Below are 22,188 nucleotides of genomic sequence, written 5' to 3'. Positions count from 1 at the left end.
TGATAACAAGTTCAAACAGGTTCCATTAATACAGGTAACAAGTGGAGGACAGAGGAGCCTCTTAATGAAGTTACAGGTCTGTGAGAGCCAGAAATCTTGCTTGTTTGTAGGTGACCAAATACTTATTTTCCACCATAATTTGCAAATAAATTCATTAAAAATCCTACGATGTGATTTTTCCCCCTCATTTTGTCATAGTTGAAGAGTACCTATGATGAAAATTAAAGGCCTTTCTCATCTTTTTAAGTGGGAGAACTTGCACAATTGGTGGCTGACTAAATACTTTTTGCCCCACTGTACATACCCAAGAAGACTCGAGGCTGTAATCGCTGCCAAAGATGCTTCAACAAAGTACTGAGTAAAGGGTCTGAATACTTATGGTAATGTGCTATCTCCATTGGGTAATGTGATATCTCCATTGTGTAGATTGATGAGGGGGAAAAACAACGTATGTTTTAGAATAAGGCTATAATGTAACAAAATGTGGGAAAAGTCATGGGGTCTGAACTTCCCTGAATGCACTGTATTTCTCAAGTCAGAATTCAGCCCCACTCACAGGTCATGTTCTGCTTCCCAAAGACATGTTTCAGCACTGATGCTTCAATGCAGATGGGTGTTCTCTGTTTGTTTTTGAGGGCTTTCTATGTACAATCCATTCATAAAACCAAGGCATCCGATTTGTTCACCCAAAGAACATATTCTTTGTACAAGTCACTGAAGAAGCAAAGAGAATTCAGGGGGAACAAATAAAAGAACAAACAAAATGGGGGATGAATACAATGTCATCACAACAACAAAAAAATGACATCAATAGACATAGTTCGAGAAAAAAACCAAAAACAATATTCAACGATAGTCTCAATTCTTATACAAAGTTAGCTTAATCTAAAAAGCATAAAATAGATTTTTACATCACATATGTTGACCTTGACATGTACCATGGCCTAACAGAATTTTGTTTTCTGATGCAAGATCTCCTCACGCCGCCTCTGTCCCACCCCCTCCCATTGGCATTATTGCTTCTTATGAACGGGGGGCTATTGGATGGAGAAACATTGCACTACATGAGTGTGAAGTTCAGTTCTGTACAATTCTGTCCTTTTATATCCAAAAAATGAATGTAACTTGTTATTTTTGCCCATTTCACCATCTACGGGGCTCTGTATAAGGCAGCTCTGTTTCCTTTTAAGGCATCGCTGCTTTGAGACTAACACAGACCAGAAGCAAAGTGATGGAAGTGGACAAAATCATCTCATTATCGACATTAACAAAAATTACACATTTCACATAAGGACCACAAAGTGTGTGCGTGTGTGTGCGTGTGTGAGAGAGAGGGTGTCTCAGTGAGCTGCAGCCGAGTTTAGAGGTTAGAGGTCAGAGCAGGGCTCTTGTTGACTGCCATGACCATCTCTCATTGCTGGTAATTTCCATATTGACCCTGTGGAGGAAGGAAGAAAGTACTGTAAATGGACACATCTTAATGACTTCTCATTCTAACGTCTGAACAAACAGGCATTTACTTGAGAAAAGCTCATATTTATATATCTAAATAGGATGCAAACAAGCACATCTGTGGTAGCTATCAACCTTATGTCACAGATGCAGACTATTCCTGTCTGGCTGCATTGGCTGGATTTAACCAGCAGGTGGCAGCATGGCCTCAGAAAAGCTCATGAAAGGAGGGACGCAACTTCTTATTAGTATTCTGCAGCACAAAATGCTGCTCTGTGACTTGTGCATTTAATATGATAGGAGGGATGTTTTTTGTTTGTTGGTATTTTAAAGGTTAATTTCTAAACAGGGGTCGAAAGTGGCTGCTCTTTAGGAACAATTGTCATTGGTTACATATTTAAGATTTTCAGTTTCAATTTGACTATTACTTTGATCAGATACTATTTCTACACAGTGCATAATTATTAATAAATGACACATAAAACATTTAAATGCAGTTAATTGCATGAAAAAAATATGAATATTAACCAAAGTATGGCGAGTTGTATTTTTGATTTTGTCAATTCCAAAACATCTACATTTTCTCAAGTTCCCCTACAGATTGTGCTTGTTATATTTGAAGACCTCAAGCATAAAGTTCGACCCCTGGTTACAAAAAGACGTAAAGAAATCAGATGTTTAAACAGAAGACAGGAGGAGAAACATAACAAATGCAGATCAAGGCTAGGCGAACAGGTCAAACGTCCAGATTTGACGTTGAGGTGACGTCTTCACAGCAACCATTACCTTTGCTTCTTACAGAGCTAGTCAGGGGTTCAAATCCCCGGGTCTTTATTTCCTCATGTGTCCCTGAATATTCAAAGATAAAGAATCAAAGTGTAGCTGTGGCCTCCGCAAAGGACCACAGAAAATACAGGGCAACACGTAGCTCTCCCCTCCCTGTCAACACTACCAAAGGTCTATGTTACATTTGGGGAGGAGAGATTCTACATTACCCTGCTCTGCTCTGACTTGCTGTATTATTCAAGGCAATATATCATAAACTCTTTTCCACTCACAACTCAACTGTGAAGGCAGGTTTCTCTTAACAGAGGAGAACCTTACTAAGCTGTAAGCTAGCTAAACACATCAAACCGTTTAAGGAATTATATATTAACCTCCCCATACAACGTCAGCATGCACAAGACACCCACTCCTCCCTGGTCTCTTGCTTATGGACACTCCCTGAACCCTGGATAAACTAAATGTTATATCTCATCTTTAACTTCTATTCATCTTTAGCCAACATACAAGGACACAGTAAGACCTGCCTACTCATGGGCTCATGCTCACCTGGTCGTAGCCTGGGTATGGGCGTTGTTGCTGGGCCTGAGGGGGGCCGGGCTGGGGGCCCCGGTAGGCCCCGTACTGCTGCCCCTGGCCCTGGGGGTAACCCTGAGGGTACTGGCCTGGAGCTCCCTGGGATGGACCTGGTGGACACACAGAGATCAAAGGTTATGGACGTCTGACTGAAATATTACATGTACATGAAGATACTGTTCTTCACAACGACATTATTATAGACATTGTCTGTTCACTCATCAAACGTACAGTGTCTGGGAGCGTAAACAGCATGCTAGATTCCCAGATTTTGCTGTTCGATGTCAATCATTATGACACGTCGTATTCTTGCACAATTGAGCGCTTCAGGGGAACTCACTTAGAGTCAATCCACCTCTATCTACCCATGAACACAGGTCCACTGACAGGCAGACCGACAGAGGCATGGCAGAGCGAGAGACTAGTGGGTCGTATTAGTTGGGCCCTGGGCCATTCGTTGAAGTTTGGCTCCACACTAACACTGGCCTACTCTTCTCTGTAATGAGAGTCAGAGAGTCTGACTAACTGCAGCCAGAGCTGTAGCCAGCACCAGGGACGGGGCTGGGTGTTAAGTCATCTAATGCAAGGAGACATCAAGGAGATTCCGTGGGCCTTCATTAGAGAAGCAGAGCCTCATTAAAACCCATTTCATCGGACAGCCTCTGAATACTACCGTTGCACTGGTGTTACCGTACCGCCGCATAGCGCCGTGCTATCAGGCATTCCAACGGCTGATCAGTGATAGGATGCCTGACTGACTGGGGCCAAAAGAGAGCCACGCAACATCGTTAGGGCGCTCGTAATGCCAACGCCGCAAAGCTTAACTTAGAGGGGGCCCGCCTGCGAGAGTGAACGAGCGTGTGGCAGATGGAGCCTACCTCACAGCTTCTGCCTCTCTCCACCAGCTCATTACTGACATGAGAGAAATGCCTCTGGCTCAGAGAGAGAGAGAGCGAAAGCAGGAGAAGAAGAGCTGACACGATTTTAAAAACGAAGGGGAGAAGGCCCACTCGCACACACTGCCATGGGCGATTACCCATAAGCCTGACCTTTCCTTTCTCTTTCACTCACTCTCTCACTTTCTGTAACACAGTGACTAGGCCTGCACAGTGACCCACCGTAGTATTAGAGGGACACCTAACACAGCACATTGTCTGCCAGCTCCCTCTTCTGATCAACGTGCCAGTGTCTGTAGCCTTGACTGTGCTGCTGCGACATTGAAAGTGCACAATGTCAATTAGGAAAACAGTGGCGTGGTACAGTAAACATACAGGAGGCACTGGGTTGGTGCCATTTGGAATCAAGGACTGATGTTTCAAGACAACTAAATCAAAAGCAAATGGTGCCTCCTACAGGATGAGTGTGGACTGACAGAGACAGAGGAAGTCAAAGGGAGACTGAGTATTTCCACCCACCATAACCCTGTTGCTGTCCAGGATAGCCCTGCTGTCCGGGGTACTGCTGCTGTGGGGGGTAGCCCTGCTGTTGAGGAGGACCTTGCTGGTAGGCCTCCTGCTGCTGGCCATACTGGGCGTTTCCTATAGGGGGGACAACAGAGACATTACAGTACCTGTGACATTACAGTATCTGAACCAGGCTCGACGACATAACAGCAGACAGCACAGCAGTGCTTAGTGTGGCCAGAATCAGGGTTGGGGTCCATTCCATTTCGATTCAGTCAACTCCGGAGGTAAACAGAAATTCCAATTCAAAATGAATTTCAGTTTACTTCCTGAGTTGACTAAACTGAACAGGAAATTGACCCCAACCCTGATCCAAATGTTTTGAAAACACTGATTTAGGCTGTTAACAAACAAAGTTAACAAACCATGATCTTTTTCATAGGGGGACTGTTGGTTGGCTGCTGGGTCTCGCTCTGGCAGACAAGACAAGAACCACAGGAGAAAAAGAACCAACACTGTGAGCACGCCCATTGAAACATTAAGTTTTGTTTTTAATATACAGAATTGTTATAGTGACATCTTTTCAGGATCCTTACCTGACACCTGCTATGAGCCGTAAAATAAAATAAAAGCTTGAAGGACAACATTTATGAGAAATGAAATATTTGTGAGTGAGAAATCAAGAATGATAAAAAAGTTTTTAGGAAGGCAGAAAACAGAGCAGACTCGGGAAGCTTCAGCCGCTCAACTCAACCTCCCTTAACCTGAACTGAGCTGGCCAGGGAAGGCTAATTGGGAGAAATAATACCGGTGTAGAAAGTGTATTTTAGGCATGTTAATTGTAAAAAAAACTAGCATTTAGGCTACTGCAGTTATTGAACAAAATAGCCTTAGCAACAAAAAAAGTTGCATTAGTTATATGGCTTTAGCGTAGCTTCCTTTTTCCCTACGTACATTTCTGTGAAACTACAACGATACCTCCGTGGTAGTATTGTTCTGAGAAATCAAAGCGTTGATCAGGAAACGGTGGCTAAAGCAAACCGTACTCACCATCACCTATAGCATTACTTCACAGGGAGATAGGAGACATGTTATTTCATGTCCATTTTGGAGGAGGTAGAAGTCAATGGGGGGAAAATTCGGGGGATTAAGATATTGTTATATACGCATAAACATTTATTGTGCTTCACACAGTGTCTCTATGCGTTGAAATGTTCAGAAATATAGTTTTGCAAAAGTTTAAAGTAATGGGAGAAAATAAACTACTTTCTTTTGAGAATATAAATTTTTCCAAAACAATATTTAAAATCCTGTAATTCCCATCAGAGTACAACCTAGCTATTGGAGACTGCTGTGTCAACGTTTCAAAGGGAGTAGAATGTAGAAAAAGGTGTAAAAAGGTGATTGACACATGCAAGAGAAAATTATTCATTTGAGAATACTTGTTTATGTTGATGCTATGACACAAAATCACTATGAACGGGTTGGAAATCACTGGGGAAATCATCCCAGGCCAACTAATCTCATTTTCCACCATGACACCACAACATCTGTCAAGTCTGCTAACTTGTGTGTGTGTGTGTGTGGGGGGGGCTTCTGCTAAAGTAGGACCTCTGCTTCCGCTAAAAGCACGACGGGAGATCAACTTCCAGGATTGAATCGCTGTATGCATTTGGAGTCCCACCATGACAAGATCAGGGTTCGACAGAATAACTAGCCGACTAGCTATTTGTTTATCGAGGACGCACAGTCCTAAATGGGACGGTGGGTGGGAAAACCGAACATCAGAGCTTCCTTCAGGCCAGACTTACAGAGCACAGTGACTAATGTCCAACTGAAGTTAGATGACTTTCATTCTCTACTTCCACAAATGTTCTAGATAACCGCGTAGGAACCGAAATACACCGTCGACGCTCAGTATAAGGCTTGGGTGTGAGGTGGTGCTGAACGACCCACTCCCTTAGCTGATGGACAGGGTCACCATCTGTCACACAATGTTGTTTTGCTTTGTTACGCTCTCCATCCTCTGTCCTTCTCCATGCCTCAACACAGCTCCTCTAAGTGAACCTTAGACAGGCAGAGGTTTGGTTGGTTCTACGAGCGAGCAGGCGGTTGGTTGGATCTCCTACCTTCTGAAGCTCCCTGTCCTGCGTGACTGTACTGGTCCCCATAGTAGTCTTCCTGCCCTGGGTACTGCTGAGGGGGTCCTACACACACATACACACACGGCAAACAACACACACACAGGTAGATTCAAGGTGTTGTTGGGGGATAATTTCGGCGAGGAAGTTGTAATTTTGGTCGCTTATTTGCTAGAGAGCTCCTGTGTGAGTCTCGTTGGTCACCAAACTACGGTTTAGTAGTGCTGGGACTGACAACCTTCAGGGCGCCTGGGTGAGTGTTCCTTCTATGGTTATGGGACTACCTGCATCTGTGAGCCACGACAGTGGAAGTGAAAGATAGCTCCACTTAAAGACGAAGAGGAGAGGAGGTGGCAGCCCTGTGTAAAGTCAAACCAAGCGCCTTGCTCTTGGCCCAGTGGTCCACTCTGTGGAGCGGAGCATACCTTGCTGTGGGGGTCTGTAAGGGGGCATGGGCCTCTGCCCCATGACATGGTTTCCCGGGTTGACCTGACCCATCATGCCCATGGGATTCTGCTGGCCCTGGTAGTGCTGCCCGCCACCCACAGGGGGCATGTTGTACTGCTGGGAGGGAGGCTGCTGGTGCATCATGGGGCCTGGGGTGGGAACAACACAAATACACACAATATTTAATTACAGAACCCAATTAGAAAAATAATAATAATAAAATGCTCTTTGGGTGGATGTCATCATCAATAGAAGGTCCAGTGTGAGAGGTGATAAGGCCTATCAATTATACACCCCCCCCTCCCCTTTCCTGTACCTTGGTTAGGCTGCATGTTCATGTTGGGCCGGGGGCCGTAGTTGCCCATGGGTCCCTGTCCCTGGGTCATGTTCATCTGGCCCTGGGCAGGCATGCCCTGAGACGAGGGCACAGCGTGGTTGTAGCCACCCATGGAACCGTGGCTGCTGGGGGGCATGTTCATGGCGCCACTTCCGGGCATGTTGGGAGGCTGGTTGGGGCCAGGCCCGGGGCCCTGCATGGGCATGTGATTGGGCCCTGGGAAAAAAAGGACAGACCATTTAACCTTCAGGATGATACAGTGCCTTGCAAAACTATTCACTACCCTGTCGTTTTTACTATTTTGTTGCATGACAACCTGTACATTTTTTTGTTTGTATTTTTCTCCCCAATTTCATGGTATCTAATTGGTAGTAGTTACAGTCTTGTCTCGTCGCTGCAACTCCCGTACGGACTCGGGAGAGGCGAAGGTCGAGAGCCAGTCTCCCTCACTCCGGAACACAACTCAACCAAGCCGCACTGCTTCTTGAAACAATGCCCATCCAACCCGGAAGCCAGCCGCACCAATGTGTCAGAGGAAACACCGTACACCTGGCCACCGTGTCAGCGTGCACTGCGCCCGGCCCGCCACAGGAGTCGCTAGTGTGCGATGAGACAAGGATATCTCTGCCGCACAAACCCTCCCTAACCCGAATGACGCTGGGCCAATTGTGCGCCGCCCCATGGGCCTCCCAGTCGCGGCTGGCTGTGACAGAACTTGGACTCAAACCCAGAATCTCTAGTGGCACATCTAGCACTGCGATGCAGTGCCTTAGACCACTGCACCACTTGGGAGGTGACAACCTGTAATTTAAATGGATTTTTATTTGGATTTCATGTAATGGACATGCACAAAATAGTGAAATGAAAAACAATTACTTGTTTCAAAAAATTCAAAAAAATAAAAAACGGAAAAGTGATGTGTGCATATGTATTCATGAAGCAAATAAGATCTGGTGCGACCAATTACCTTCAGAAGTCACATAATTAGTTTAATAAAGTCCACTTGTGTGCAATATATAAATAAATAAATAACCCACTGTTCCTAGGCCATCATTGAAAATAAGAATTTGTTCTTAACTGACTTGCCTAGTTAAATAAATGTTAAAATAAAAATAAAATCAGGGTTGGGTTATAAAAAAATCGGAAACTTTGAACATCCCTCAGAGCACCATTAAATCAGAGAGGCAACAAAGAGACCAAAGATAACCCTGAAGGAGCTGCAAAGCTCCAAAGTATCTGTCCATAGGACCACCTTAAGCCGTACACTCCACAGAGCTGGGCTTTACGGAAGAGTGGCCAGAAAAAAGCCATTTCTTAAAGAAAAAAATAAGCGAACACATTTGGTGTTCGCCAAACGGCATGTGGGAGACTCCCCAAACATATGGAAGAAGGTACTCTGGTCAGATGAGACTAAAATTGATATTTTTTTGGCCATCAAGGAAAACGCTATGTCTGGCGCAAACTCAACACCTCTCATCACCCCGAGAACACCATCCAGTGAAGCATGGTGGTGGCAGCATCATGCTGTGGGATGTTTTTCATCTTCAGGGACTGGGAAACTGGTCAGAATTGAAGGATGAGGCTAAATACAGGGACATTTTTGAGGGAAACCTGTTTCAGTCTTCCAGAGATTTGAGACTGGGACGGAGGTTCACCTTCCAGCAGGACAATGACCCTAAGCATACTGCGAAAGCAACACTTGATTGGTTTAAGGGGAAACATTTAAATGACTTGGAATGGCCTAGTCAAAGCCAGACCTCAAGCCAATTGAGAATCTGTGGTATGACTTAAAGATTGCTGTACACCAGCAGAACCCATCCAACTTGAAGGAGCTGGAGCAGTTTTGCCTTGAATTGGCAAAAATCCCAGTGGCTAGATGTGCCAAGCTTATAGACACATACCCCAAGAGACTTGCAGCTGCAAAAGGTGCCTCTACAAAGTATTGACTTAGGGGGGTGAATAGTCTTGAACTGCACTGTTGGTTAAGGGCTTGTAAGTAAGCATTTCATGGTAAAGTCTACACTTGTTGTATTCGGCACATGTGACAACGTTTGGTTTGATTTAGTTATGCACACTCAAGTTGTTTTTGTGTGTGTCTTATTTCTCATTTCACAATAAAACATATTTTGCATCTTCAAAGTGGTAGGCATGTTGTGCAAATCAGATGATCCAAACCCCCAAAAAATCTATTTTAATTCCAGGTTGTAAAGCAACAAAATAAGAAAAATGCCAAGGGGGTGAATATGTTTGCAAGCCACTGTATATTACCATACAGTACAGAGATTAAGATGGAACTGTTAAATTAAAAGAGTCTCTCCCGAGAAAGTATTTTCTCCCTATACTAATATTTACAACCATGTGTGCTGTATAGAGCCTTGACAACTGGTAATAATTGGCATAACAAAGTAGACTAAATGCTCACAGTCTCCCTCACTCAAACGAACACGCATATAAAACACAACCACAGTGAAGTGGAGTCCAAGACCACCTAGGAACATAAAGCAAAGAAACAGTCAGATGCACAATTATACCCCTGAACTAGCTGCACTGGGAGCCACATTTGAAACGGAATTACAAAGAAAACACTACAAAAATGTATGTGGTCACCATTCATGTATCCATTAAATATATACATCATTAGGGAACCATTTCATAGTCATCACAGGTACATTGTTTCCCCCATTTGAATATTACAGCAACTCCAACTTACAGCTTTTCATGACTTATGGGCAGGGCAGACCATATGATAAGCTATTAAATATTTTGAAGTGCAACCTGGAATGAAAATGTAAGAGGACCAGTGCTTCTATAGTGAAATAAATCTCACATCTGTGCCGTTTGCGAGCGATGTTGTTAGGCTACATTGTATCGTTGCGTCTTCTTCAGAGCGCTCTAGTGAGAAACAACATACTTTTACTTCGCAGAGAGAACCACGAGATCTTCAGGTTTAGCATCCACACATTTTTGAATGATGATGTTTGTGGTGAAGGGGGTGATTAAATGTACATTATACAACGGGCGAGTCTAGTCCTGAATGCTGATTGGTTAAAACCGCATTCCAGCCAGTGTCTATTCCAGAAGTTACCAGCGGCTCACGTTGAAATGCCCATTTTCTTTGTTCCATCTGACTGTGCAATCCATTCTCATCAGACCAGCCAGGCAATTATAAACTTGATCTCCACCATAAAAAGCATCTAGACATTACCTCACATTTCTTTTAGACTAACATGTAGTTTAACAGCAGAGACTTGTATAAACCTTGCTGTCTGTCTCTCCGACCTTTTCAATTGTGTTTCAATATGGAATTGCGATCTCCATCGTCCCATATAAAGTGACCGTGTCCGAATGAGCCTTACAGCAAATTGAGCTGGTTGTCATAGCAACATCAAGTTGACTGGCTAAATCGATACTTTGTTGCCAAAACTAAAACGGATGAGTGGAATATTTCTTTTGATTTTTTTCGGCAGCATGACTATGGATGAATGGGAAAAAGAGATGGCAATAATACCCAGGCATGCAGATTTGGAGGATACTGCATTGAATGACCTAGAGAAAAGCAGCGACGAAAGGAAAAAAACACAGTTAAGAATACAAACTGGGCTGTGTGTTGCTTTGGGGGCTGGCTAGCAGAGAAGAAGAAAAGGTTGTTGACTTCAAAACTGTCACTAAGAGTTTAACATCCTTCACCTATAGTTTTATGGAGATGTACAAAATGGGAAGGGGTAGCACTACAGCATAAGTAGATACCTGGCACTCCGGGGTGGGCTCAACCGGTTTCTAAATGACCCACCCATCGGTCGCAGCTGGTGCCTTATGAAGGACACCAGATTTACCACCCAGAATCATGCATTTCTGGGAAACATTAAACAGCTAAGGCAGCAAGGAAAATATTTCACAAACAGACACCCTCCCATCACCGATAAGGACATGGCCCAGCTCCAAAACTCCCAGGCTCTGAATCCCAGTACACCAAGGGGTCTGGTCCAGAAAGAGTGGTTCAACCTCCAGTTACATCTGGGTCGAAGAGGAAAAGAGAGGAACAGACAACTAAAGCCCAACTCATTCCTCGTAAAAACAGACGCGAACCGTCTAAGGTATGTTATGCATAGCCTGTTTGTGTTATTTCTAAGTTGCACTCGTAATTAGGCTATTGGAAAACAATATTATAACAACGCATTCTCTCTCAGATACGCCACTCTCGCATATAACGAGGCAACAAAGAATCCACTGGACCCAAGGGAGAGGGGCAGGGAGTCCAAGACGGGATTCATGTTCGAGCAGCCAGGGAACCAACTATGCCCAGTGGCATCACTGGAAAAATATCTATCGAAATGCCCAGAGAAAGCCCTTCAATTTTATCTCCGCCCAAGGAGAGGAATGTGTATCGGGGACTCGATCTGGTACACATCAGAGCCGATGGGCGTGAACTATCTGCAAGATCTGCAGGGCAGCGGGAACAACTATATACACAAATCACAGCATCAGGACCATGACAGTCCAGAAACTGGCCAATGCCGGTTTAGAAGCGAGGGAGAATATGTTAGTGAGTGGGCATCAGTGAAAATATATCTACAACACAAAATCCTTGTCTACGTGTGTGTATAGTTCATATGTTATGTGTTTGTGCCTGTGTTGCGTCACAGTCCCCACTGTTCCATAAGGTGTATTTTTATTTATTTTTTTTAATCAAAAAAAAAAAATATATGATTCTACTGCTTGCATCAGTTACCTGATGTGGAATATAGTTCCATGTAGTCATGGCTCTATGTAGTACTGTGTGCCTCCCATAGTCTGTTCTGGACTTGGGGACTGAAGAGACCTCTGGTGGCATGTCTTGTGGGGTATGCATGGGTGTCCGAGCTGTGTGCTAGTCGTTTAAACATATAGCTCAGTGCTTAGTTTCAACATGTAAATACCTCTCACAAATACAAGTAGTGATGAAGTTAATCTCTTCTCCACTTTGAGCCAGGAGAGATTGACATGCATATTATTAATGTTTGCGCTCTGTGTACATCCAAGGGCAACCCGTGCTGCCCTGTTCTGAGCCAATTGCAATTTTCCCTCTTTGTGGCAACTGTTAAGGTTGAGCAGTGCTTTATTATGGACAGACTTCTCCCCATCTTAGCTACTGCTGTATCAATATGTTTTGACCATGACAGTTTACAATCCAGGGTTACTGCAAGCAGTTTAGTCACCTCAACTTGCTCAATTTCCACATTATTAATTGCAAGGTTTAGTGAATGATTTGTCCCAAATACAATGCTTTTCCCCCCTGAAATACTTTGGACCAACGTATTCCATGCCACCTATTCTGAAACCAACTGCATTTCAAATGCATTTCAATTGGTAGCTGACATGTAGTGTTGAGTCATCCGCATACATAGACACTCAAAGCCAGTGGCATGTCGTTAGTAAAGATTTTTAAAAGTAAGGGGCCTAAACAGCTGCCCTATGTTCTGTTAGACAGGTAACTATCTATCCACAATATAGCAGGGGATGTAAAGCCATAACAAGTTTTTCCAGCAGCAGACTATGATCGATGTCAAAAGCTGCACTGAAACACCCCCCCAATTTATCATCATCAATTTCTCTCAGTCATTTGCGTAAGTGCTGTGCTTGTTGAATGTCCTTCCCTATAAGCATGCCGTTAGTCTGTTGTCAATTTATTTAAATGTAAAATAGCATTGTATATAGGTGGGCTATTTGAGCCAGTAAAGGGGGCTTTACTATTCTTAGGTAGCAGAATGACTTTTGCTTCCCTCCAGCCCTGAGGGCACACACTTTCTTGTAAGCTTAAATTGAAGATGTGGCAAATAGGAGCGGCAATATCGTTCACTATTATCCTCAGTAATTTTCCATCCAAGTTGTCAGACCTCGGTGGCTTGTCATTGTTGATAGACAATTATTTTTCACCTCTTCCACACTTACTTTATAATTCTTGCCTTTCACAATTTGGTCAGATATACTTGGATGTGAAGTGTCAGTGTTTGTTGCTGGCATGTCATGCCTAAGTTTGCTAATCTTGCCAATGAAAAAGTAATTAAAGTTGTTGCCAATTTCAGTTGTTTTGGAATGAATGGAGCTGAGTTTGCCTTTTTTCTCCAACATTTAATTGAAGGTGCACCAAAGCCTTTTACTATCATTATTCAAGTTATCTAGAAGGGTGAGTGACTAACTGTGTATTGTTTTGGCAGAGTGAAAGTACAAGCGCTTCCCACGTTCGAACACACACACCCCACATCAAAGCACGCCTCCCAAATTTCGTTCTGTTGAATTTCCTAATAAGGAGAATTAAAATCGAGGCTAAATCGAGTTCAGTCCCCGTTTAATGATGCTATTATTTTCTCCTTCATGGCATGCAGAGTGCGAAAGCTCATAAACTAGAGAGAGCTTCTACGATAACATTGAATTGGCTTCTTTCTCTCATCGATATGTTTCACACCTTTCCAATCCAGAACCAAGCACACACGAGGAATTAATTTTCATAATGTTGGATGTGATGGGTATATAACACTCACACAAGGAATTCATTTTCATAATGTTGGATGTGATGGGTATATAACACACACGAGGAATTAATTTTCATAATGTTGGATGTGATGGGTATATAACACACACGAGGAATTAATTTTCATAATGTTGGATGTGATGGGTATATAACACACACGAGGAATTCATTTTCATAATGTTGGATGTGATGGGTATATAACACACACGAGGAATTCATTTTCATAATGTTGGATGTGATGGGTATATAACGCACACGAGGAATTCATTTTCATAATGTTGGATGTGATGGGTATATAACACACACAAGGAATTCATTTTCATAATGTTGGATGTGATGGGTATATAACACACACAAGGAATTCATTTTCATAATGTTGGATGTGATGGGTATATAACACACACAAGGAATTCATTTTCATAATGTGGGATGTGATGCGTATATAGTCTTCTCTATTCGCTACAGAAAATTGCAAAGGAGTAACGTTAGGAAACAGTAATCTCAACCTACAGCTGTCAAATGATTTGGCATAAATAGAAGCAATCAGCAACAGCTTGATAAAAAGTGTAAAACATGCGGATGATAATTACACAAATGTAAATGGGACAATATTTTCATGTTGTAAATCAAATAACAATTGCAATTTTAGTTGTCTCATTAAAATGGTTTCAATATCTGTTTAAGAATTTCTACAATTTATATTTGGTTTAAGTCATTGAAATTTGGAGCCATTAACATTTTGAAATATTGCCCCATGTACATTGTGTAATTTACCAATGGTCCGTCACTATTCCCGTGGGGATATCGAATGTCAAACCAAATTGACCATGGACATTACGATCCGGTGGCGTGCAGCTGCGCTCCAAATTGCTGCCAGCTGTGGGCATGATTGAATTAAACCCAAGGAAAACTGTTTTGGTATCTTTCATCCCGTGACATACTATTTTTTCCTAATTAACTCGCAAAACTCAGATTTGGATGAGACGGACTTTATGACCATGGGTATCATATTTACACTTCGTAGTCAATTTTAACACTAGAATAAATGTTTGACTAACGTCAACGCCACATAGGATGTTTTCTACCAGAGAAGATGTTTGCCTTCAGTTGCCCTTTAAACTTTGATTCATTGATTGAATGAAACTATAGCAGTGCATTTGAATCATGACGGTGATATGAAGGAAAAGCGAAATACAATTCCGATTCACGTTTATTGACCTAAGAGGGAATCTTAGCACAGCTCACAAAACATATAGAAGACACAGCAGGAAACAAACAGAAAAAGTCAGACAAATATCTTCCCAACCTTTCTGTCCCACACCTGCCCATATGGGGAGTTGTTCAGAATAGTAAGGCCCTATAAAATATGCGTTGTGGAGAACACAGACGGAATCACCGAATCCAGACATTAAAACAGAATTCAACAACATTCCCCCAAAAAGGTGTACTTAGTAGAGAATTAACTTAAATAATTTTCTAATTTTCCAAAGTTAATCATAAGACATGAACAAATGCCTGTGTGTGTGTGCCGTGCGCGCGTACACTTTGTGTAGCCATTAGCAATGATGCTAAACAATAACCAGCTTCTTGTAGAGATGGAAACGATTTCCCAAAAACCTTCTCAATTCACCCTTAATCATTTTAAGATGGTCACACCATGATCATTTAGCTATTAGATGTATTGACTCAGGGGTGTTGTCAATAAATTGGCAAAAAATGTCTAAAAACATGTTGTCACGTTGAAAGCCAAATCATTCGGACGCTACAGACGTTTGTGAAAAGACCGATTTTCGGGATGTCTCGTGGTCTGACAAAACAACGTTGTAACTTGGCCACCTTCCACCTCAGATGTGGAAAGCCGCCATTGGCAGATGCGGTGAATTCAGACACAGCAAAACATATCTATAGCTTAAGACAGATCTTGATGAGGATTTTTTTATGTCGACTGTAAGGGGTTAAACATTAACTACAAAGTTAGCCTATGCCTACCTGGCAGAATGATATGATTATTTGCATCAATCCAGTGGCCATTTGTTTTGCAAACTCATCAGATGACCTGGCCTCCACAATCGCCAGACCTCAACCCAATTGAGAGGGTTTGGGATGAGTTGGACCGTAGGGTGAAGGAAAAGCAGCCAACAAGTTCTCAGCATATGTGGGAACTACTTCAAGACTGTTGGAAAAGCATTCCTCATGAAGCTGGTTGAGAGGGCGCAAAGCTGTCATCAAAGCAAAGGGTGGCTACTTTGAAGAATCTCAAATATATTTACATTTGTTTTTTGGTTACTACATAATTCCATGTGTGTTATTTCATAGTTCCATATGTGCTATTTCATAGTTTTGATGTCTTCACTATTATTCTACAATGTAAAACCCTGGAACGAGTAGGTGTCCAAACTTTTGACTGGTTTGTATATATATACATATATATATATATATATATATTTTTTTTTTTTTTTTGTACACATATTTAACCGTTTTTAGGGTAGGCACAAAACTACCTTCGTCCTTTCATAAGATTTTTTTTAAAAAACGGTACGGGTTACCTTCAGACGAGTTCCATGACACTTGTGAGGTCACATTAGTTTTGTAGCCCAAATGGGCTGTAGATCAGGTGGCAGGTTATGTGCTGGATAGTGTGTTAGTTCAGAAGGGAGAGTTTTAGAGAGGGGGACCCATTCCCTATAGTAGGCCTATAGGCTACCCCAACACTTTATTTTTATACAAACCTTCAGAAAACACAGTGCCAAACTTGTCGTTCTCATGGTCAAGCGAAATTATACAATGTATCAATTTTACACCAGTATGCTCTGAAGAGTAAATAACGATACAATGTAGCCGAACAACCTCGCTTGCAAACAGCAGAGATGTGAGATTTATGTCACTCTAGAAGCACTGAACAAAATATTTAGGGGCATATGACGGTCTGCTCTGCCCTTCCTCTCAGTCACACCAGGGCTGCGAAGTATATAGGGTTGCTATATGATTGAACTGGGAAAATAATGTAACCGGGGAAAAAATATATATATGAAATAGCTCCCCAATACTGTTTGATGTTAATATTTTATGTATTACATGAATGGTGACCACAGGCCTCCCAAAAATACATTTAAATCGTGTTTTAATAAGATAATTTTTCACCCAGCTCCATTGTTTTGGTAATTGCGTTTCAAATTTGGGTCCCATTGTGGCTAGTTCCGGTGGCACCATGACACATCTGACTGTTCCTTCTCTTAGAAGACCACCAGAGCTCACAGACCGACGAGTGACATCATCATTTAGCAGAGCACCATCCCCTCCCATCCCAGATCTGTGGTGTTGCTAGGCAACCCTCGTGAGTGAGAAAGGGACAGAGGGAGGTGGTGGTGACGGAGAGGTCACTTACCAGGCATCTGTCCGTTCATCTGGTTCTGCATGTGTGGGGCAGTGGGGCCGCCGCTGACCATGCCCTCCGGGGGCATGTTGTGTCCGTGGGGGGGCTGGGGGCCAGGCGCTCCACTCGGGTTCATCCCACCAGGGCCCATGGGCATGTTCTGAGTGGGTGGCTAGACAGACAACACAGAGACACAGGGAGAGAAACACCATCTGTGTTAAGGTCCATATTTGAGCCACGTATGAGAAAGAAAGCAAATGTTGAAGGTACAGAATTAAAAAGGCTTCATCTAACTGTGGACACAATCTCTGGCTATACAGTGCATTCGTAAAGTATTCAGACCCTTCACCCTTTCAACATTTTGTTAAGTTACAGTCTTATTCTAAAATTGATTATGTTGTTTTTCCCCCTCGTCAATCGACACACAATACCCCATAATGACAAAAAGCAAGACCCAGTTTATTTTTTAGAAATGTTTGCAAATGTATTAAAAACAAAAAACAGAAATACCATATTTACACAAGTATTCAGACACCTTGCTATGACACTCGAAATTGAGCTCAGGTGCATCCTATTTCCATTGAGCATCCTTGAGATGTTCCTACAACTTGGAGTCCACCTGTGGTAAATTCAATTGATTGGAAATTATTTGGAAAGGCTATATAAAGGTCCCACAGTTGACAGTGCATGTCAGAGCAAAAACCAAGCCATGATGTCGAAGGAATTGTCCATAGAGCTCCGAGACAGGATTGTGTCGAGGCACAAATCTGGGAAAGGGTACCAACAAATGTTTGCAGCATTGAAAGTCCCCAAGAACACAGTGGCCTCCATCATTCTTAAGTTTGGAACCACCAAGACTCTTCCTAGAAGAAATGGGAGAAACTCCCCAAATACAGGCATGCAAAGCTTGTAGCGTAATACCCAAGAAGACTCAAGGATGTAATTGCTGTGATAGGTGCTTCAAAAAACTATTAAGTAAAGGGTCTGAATACTTATGTAAATCTTATATTTCAGTTTTTTATACATGTGCAAACATTTCTAAAAACCTGTTTTTGCTTTGTCATTGTGGAGTATTGTGTGTACAATCATGATGAAAAATAACAATTTAATCAAATTCAGAATAAGGCTGTAACGTAACCAAATTTGGAAAATTGAAGGGGTCTGAATACTTTCCGAATGCACTGTATAATCTCTGGATACATGTTATTCTATCCTCTATTTCACAGCGCCAGATTGAAGCAACAAGCAAGCTTATATAATAAAGGATGGCCTATCAACAGAGTATACCATTACATTATCTCATACTATTGTAAAGGCCATCAACTGGCCTCTCACCAGCAGTGTGTCTCAGAGGTGTGACGTGTCACAATAAAATACCCTGTTTGAATATCTATGGGGAAAAGCCTGCAATACACAGTATGAATATTGTGTGAACCAAGACACCTTAGACACCCTATCATAATTCAAACACCACTTCTCCATCCATACTCACTTCAAGCTTTACCTCTGGAGGAGTAGGGGAGTCACACTTCTGAAATCAAGTACAGAGCATCTAGGTGAACATTATACACCTCCCCTTTGTCCAACAACAGGGGAGACCGAGCAAGCTTGCATTTGGGTGGCATATGAGGCATATCAAATGATTGCTTTCAATCTCACATGCACCACAAAATCTATCGTCAGAGCTTGACAGCGGTAGATATACAAGCAAAAGGGAAGGGGTAACACGTATTATGGCCTCATTTCCTGTACTTGACGAATCTAGTGGAATTTCTGACTAGCAGTGTAATGTACAGTACCAGTCAAACGTTTGGACACACCTACTCATTCAAGGGTTTTTCTTCCATTTGACTATTTTCTACATTGTAGAATAATAGTGATAATAACACATATGGAATCATGTCGTAACCAAAAAAAAGTGTTATGTCAACAAACAAAAAAATGATTCTTCAAAGTAGCCACCCTTGCCTTGACAGCTTTACACACTCTTGGCATTCTCTCAATCAGCTTCACCTGGAATGCTATTCCAACAGTCTTGAAGGAGTCCCCACATTGGCTGCTATTCCTTCACTCTGCGGTCCAAATCTTCCCAAACCATCTCAATTGGGTTGAGGTCAGGTGATTGTGGAGGCCAGGTCATCTGATGCAGCACTACATCACTCTCCTTCTTGGTCAAATAGTCCTTACACAGCCTGTAGGTATGTTGGGTCATTGTCCTGTTGAAAAACAAACGATAGTCCCACTAAGAGCAAACCAGATGGGATGGCGTATCGCTGCAGAATGCTGTGGTAGCCATGGTGGTGAAGTGTGCCTTGATCCTAAATAAGTTAACAACATTATCACCAGCAAAGCATCCCCACACCACCTCCTCCGTGGGAAACACACATGCAGAGATCGTCCGTTCACCTACTCTGTGTCGCGGTTAGACAAAAAAAAAAAAAAAAAAAACAGAAATTGGGACTCATCAGACCAAAGGACAGATTTTCACTGGTCTAAGGTCCACTGCTCATGTTTCTTGGCCCAAGCATGTCTCTTCTTCTCATTGGTGTCCTTGAGTAGTGGTTTCTTTGCAGCAAGTCGACCATGAAGGCCTGATTCACGCAGTCTCTGAACAGTTGAGATGTGTCTGTTACTTGAACTCCGTGAAGCATTTTTTTGGCTGATTCACGCAGTCTCTGAACAGTTGAGATGTGTCTGTTACTTGAACTCCGTGAAGCATTTTTTTGGCTGTAATTTCTGAGGCTGGTAACTCTAATGAACTTGTTCTCTGCAGCAGCGGTAACTCCGGGTCTTCCTTTCCTGTGGTGGTCCTCATGAGACAGTTTCATCACAGAGCTGGATGGTTTTTGCGAATGCACTTGAAGTCCTTGAAATTTCCCAGATTGACTGACCTTCATGTCTTAAAGTAATGACGGACTGTCGTTTCTATTTTCTTTTTTGAGCTGTTCTTGCCATAATATGAACTTGGCCTTTTACCAAATAGGGCTATATTCTGTATACCACCCCTGCCTTGTCACAACACAACTGATTGACTCAAACCCATTAAGGGACGAAATTCCACAAATTAACTTAAGGCACACCTGTTAATTTAAATACATTACAGGTGACTACCTCATGCAGCTGGTTGAGAGAATGCCAAGAGTGTACAAAGCTGTCACTGCTACTTTGAATTCTTAAATATAAAATATATTTTGATTTGCTTAACACTTGTCTTACTACATGATTCCATGTGTGTTATTTCATAGTTTTAATGTCTTCACTATTATTCTAGAAAATAGTAAAAATAAAGAAAATCCCATACTTTGACTGGTACTGTATATGTAGAGGGTATTCTTTAATTGCACAATAGCTCTGTGGTTGCCTGGCTATGCCCTTATATTTGGAGCGGCAAGGAAGCCTAGTGGTTAGTGTGTTTGGCCAGTAACCGAAAGGTTGCTAAATCAAATCCCCGAGCTGACAAGGTAAAAATCTGTCTTTCTACCCCTGAACAAGGCAGTTAACCCACTGTTCCTAGGTCGTCATTGTAAATAAGAATTTGTTCTTAACTGACTTGCCTAGTTGAAAAAAAAAAAGTAAAGTTGTGATCTAGGCCTATATATTATATCAGTTGGTGAAGGGAATATTATGGAGAGGGTATTTTTTTTATTGCCATGTTTGGGGCAATGAAAAAACATATACTAGGCTACTAGCCAAGAACAACACCTTATTTGAAATTGTACAATATCTGTACAACTTCATGAATTCTAGTACGCTTCATGTTTTCTCTCTGGCAGAAATGTGTCAGAGTGAATCAGCACCTACGTCACTGCCCTTCGCCCTGGACCCATACTCACAGCAGGGAGCAGAGACTGCATGTTCTGATTGGAGTCTGCTATCGTGGCCAGGTAAACCAAATTTCTGTGGAGCATTTGTTGGTACCTTTTGACAGAATGAACATAAAACACATTTTAACATTTAAAAGACAGGGAGATGGGCCATCAATACACTGCAAAAACGTACATGCATGACAGTGTGGAACCAGAAAGCACATCAGGTACGGAACTTTTGTATGGTACATAATCAAATCAAATTTTATTTGTCACATACACATGGTTAGCAGATGTTAATGAGAGTGTAGCGAAATGCTTGTGCTTCTAGTTCCGACAATGCAGTAATAACCAACAAACAAGCATAAATGATAACTTACTGTGAACATTCTGCGGTCTTTCCTTTGCTCTGGAAATCCATTATACATTGAATCAGCTGATTGTTCTCATCCAGTAACTGAAACATGACAGAACAAAAAGGAAAGAAAACTTTAAAAAAATGTGGATAGGCCTGTAGAAGACAACTGCATCTTCCTATCCAGTAATGTTCGCATTCGGACCTGTTACATATGAGAGAATACAGTAGCCTAAAAACAATTTTAAGGGGATTGGAAACATGCATGAAAACAATGTTGCTTGTATTGACTGGTTGAACATCAGCAGGACATACGGCTGTCCCATTCCAATGCAGACTACTCACGAAATCATATGTTCTTTGGTAGTACAGTAGTACATGACGTTGATGGCAACATCGTAGTTAGCTGGTCAACCGGCCTTTTTCTCCAAACGTTAGCTAGCTATAATCAATGGCATATATACTAGTAGTTCTGTGCGTGCCTGGCTAACAAAAGACGCTAACAATCCAACTAGCTAAGAAAACCTTAGCCTATGCTTCCATTTATATCAGAAACTAATTCAATGTTAGTCCATCGAATCGACTAAACATGTTTGTTATTTTTTAGATTATTTGCCCACTACCGCGAAGTTCATATTGACCGCGCTTTACCCTAGCAACATTGTTGCCATCTATTTCCCTCTATACAGCTCGACCTGGCCGCTGGCTAGGCTAGTTAGCTAGCAACAGCAGCTGGTGCTGTATCCGCCTCCATTCTGTGGCGGTGCGTGATAAAAAATGAATTAGCTACCTTTTGAATTCCAGCGGGTGTTATATCACCCTTTCCACGTTGTCTGTGAGGTGCAAACGCCACCGACATGGTGTTTTCATATAAAGCTAAATAAACTAAAACATACAACTAACAAATCTGTTGAACTCAAAGCAGACAGTTTAGATTAGCAACATCGATGTTATTCTGTGATGTAGTCCATGGCCGTGTTCGAGAGGATCAAATCCGCAATGTATCA

At 42.2% G+C, this 22,188-nt stretch overlaps 1 protein-coding gene across 10 annotated transcripts; it reads right to left on the bottom strand.

Moving 5' to 3' along the window:
* Positions 1 to 501: 501 nt before the first annotated feature.
* LOC112226853 (SS18 subunit of BAF chromatin remodeling complex) lies at positions 502 to 22,162 on the bottom strand. Of its 10 annotated transcripts, XM_042308034.1 has the most exons (13): positions 21,972 to 22,162; positions 21,207 to 21,283; positions 20,854 to 20,938; positions 18,513 to 18,551; positions 17,033 to 17,192; positions 7,119 to 7,355; positions 6,781 to 6,951; positions 6,344 to 6,421; positions 4,640 to 4,687; positions 4,227 to 4,349; positions 2,785 to 2,921; positions 2,239 to 2,301; positions 502 to 1,438 (listed from the first exon to the last, which is right to left on the bottom strand). In XM_042308034.1, the coding sequence occupies exons 1-12, from the start codon at positions 22,038 to 22,040 to the stop codon at positions 2,284 to 2,286; spliced, it is 1,242 nt and encodes a 413-aa protein (XP_042163968.1). In that variant the 5' UTR covers positions 22,041 to 22,162; the 3' UTR covers positions 502 to 1,438; positions 2,239 to 2,283. The 10 variants fall into 10 exon arrangements, with proteins under 10 accessions (XP_042163968.1, XP_042163966.1, XP_042163967.1 ...); XM_042308032.1 differs by lacking the exon at positions 2,239 to 2,301; XM_042308033.1 differs by lacking the exon at positions 2,239 to 2,301 and having other exon boundaries at positions 18,513 to 18,548.
* Between the last annotated feature and the right edge of the window lie 26 nt (positions 22,163 to 22,188).

The sequence above is a fragment of the Oncorhynchus tshawytscha genome, linkage group LG28, assembly GCF_018296145.1.
Source record: "Oncorhynchus tshawytscha isolate Ot180627B linkage group LG28, Otsh_v2.0, whole genome shotgun sequence".
NCBI classification, from domain to species: domain Eukaryota; kingdom Metazoa; phylum Chordata; class Actinopteri; order Salmoniformes; family Salmonidae; genus Oncorhynchus; species Oncorhynchus tshawytscha.
This window is presented reverse-complemented; position numbering and strand designations above follow the sequence as displayed.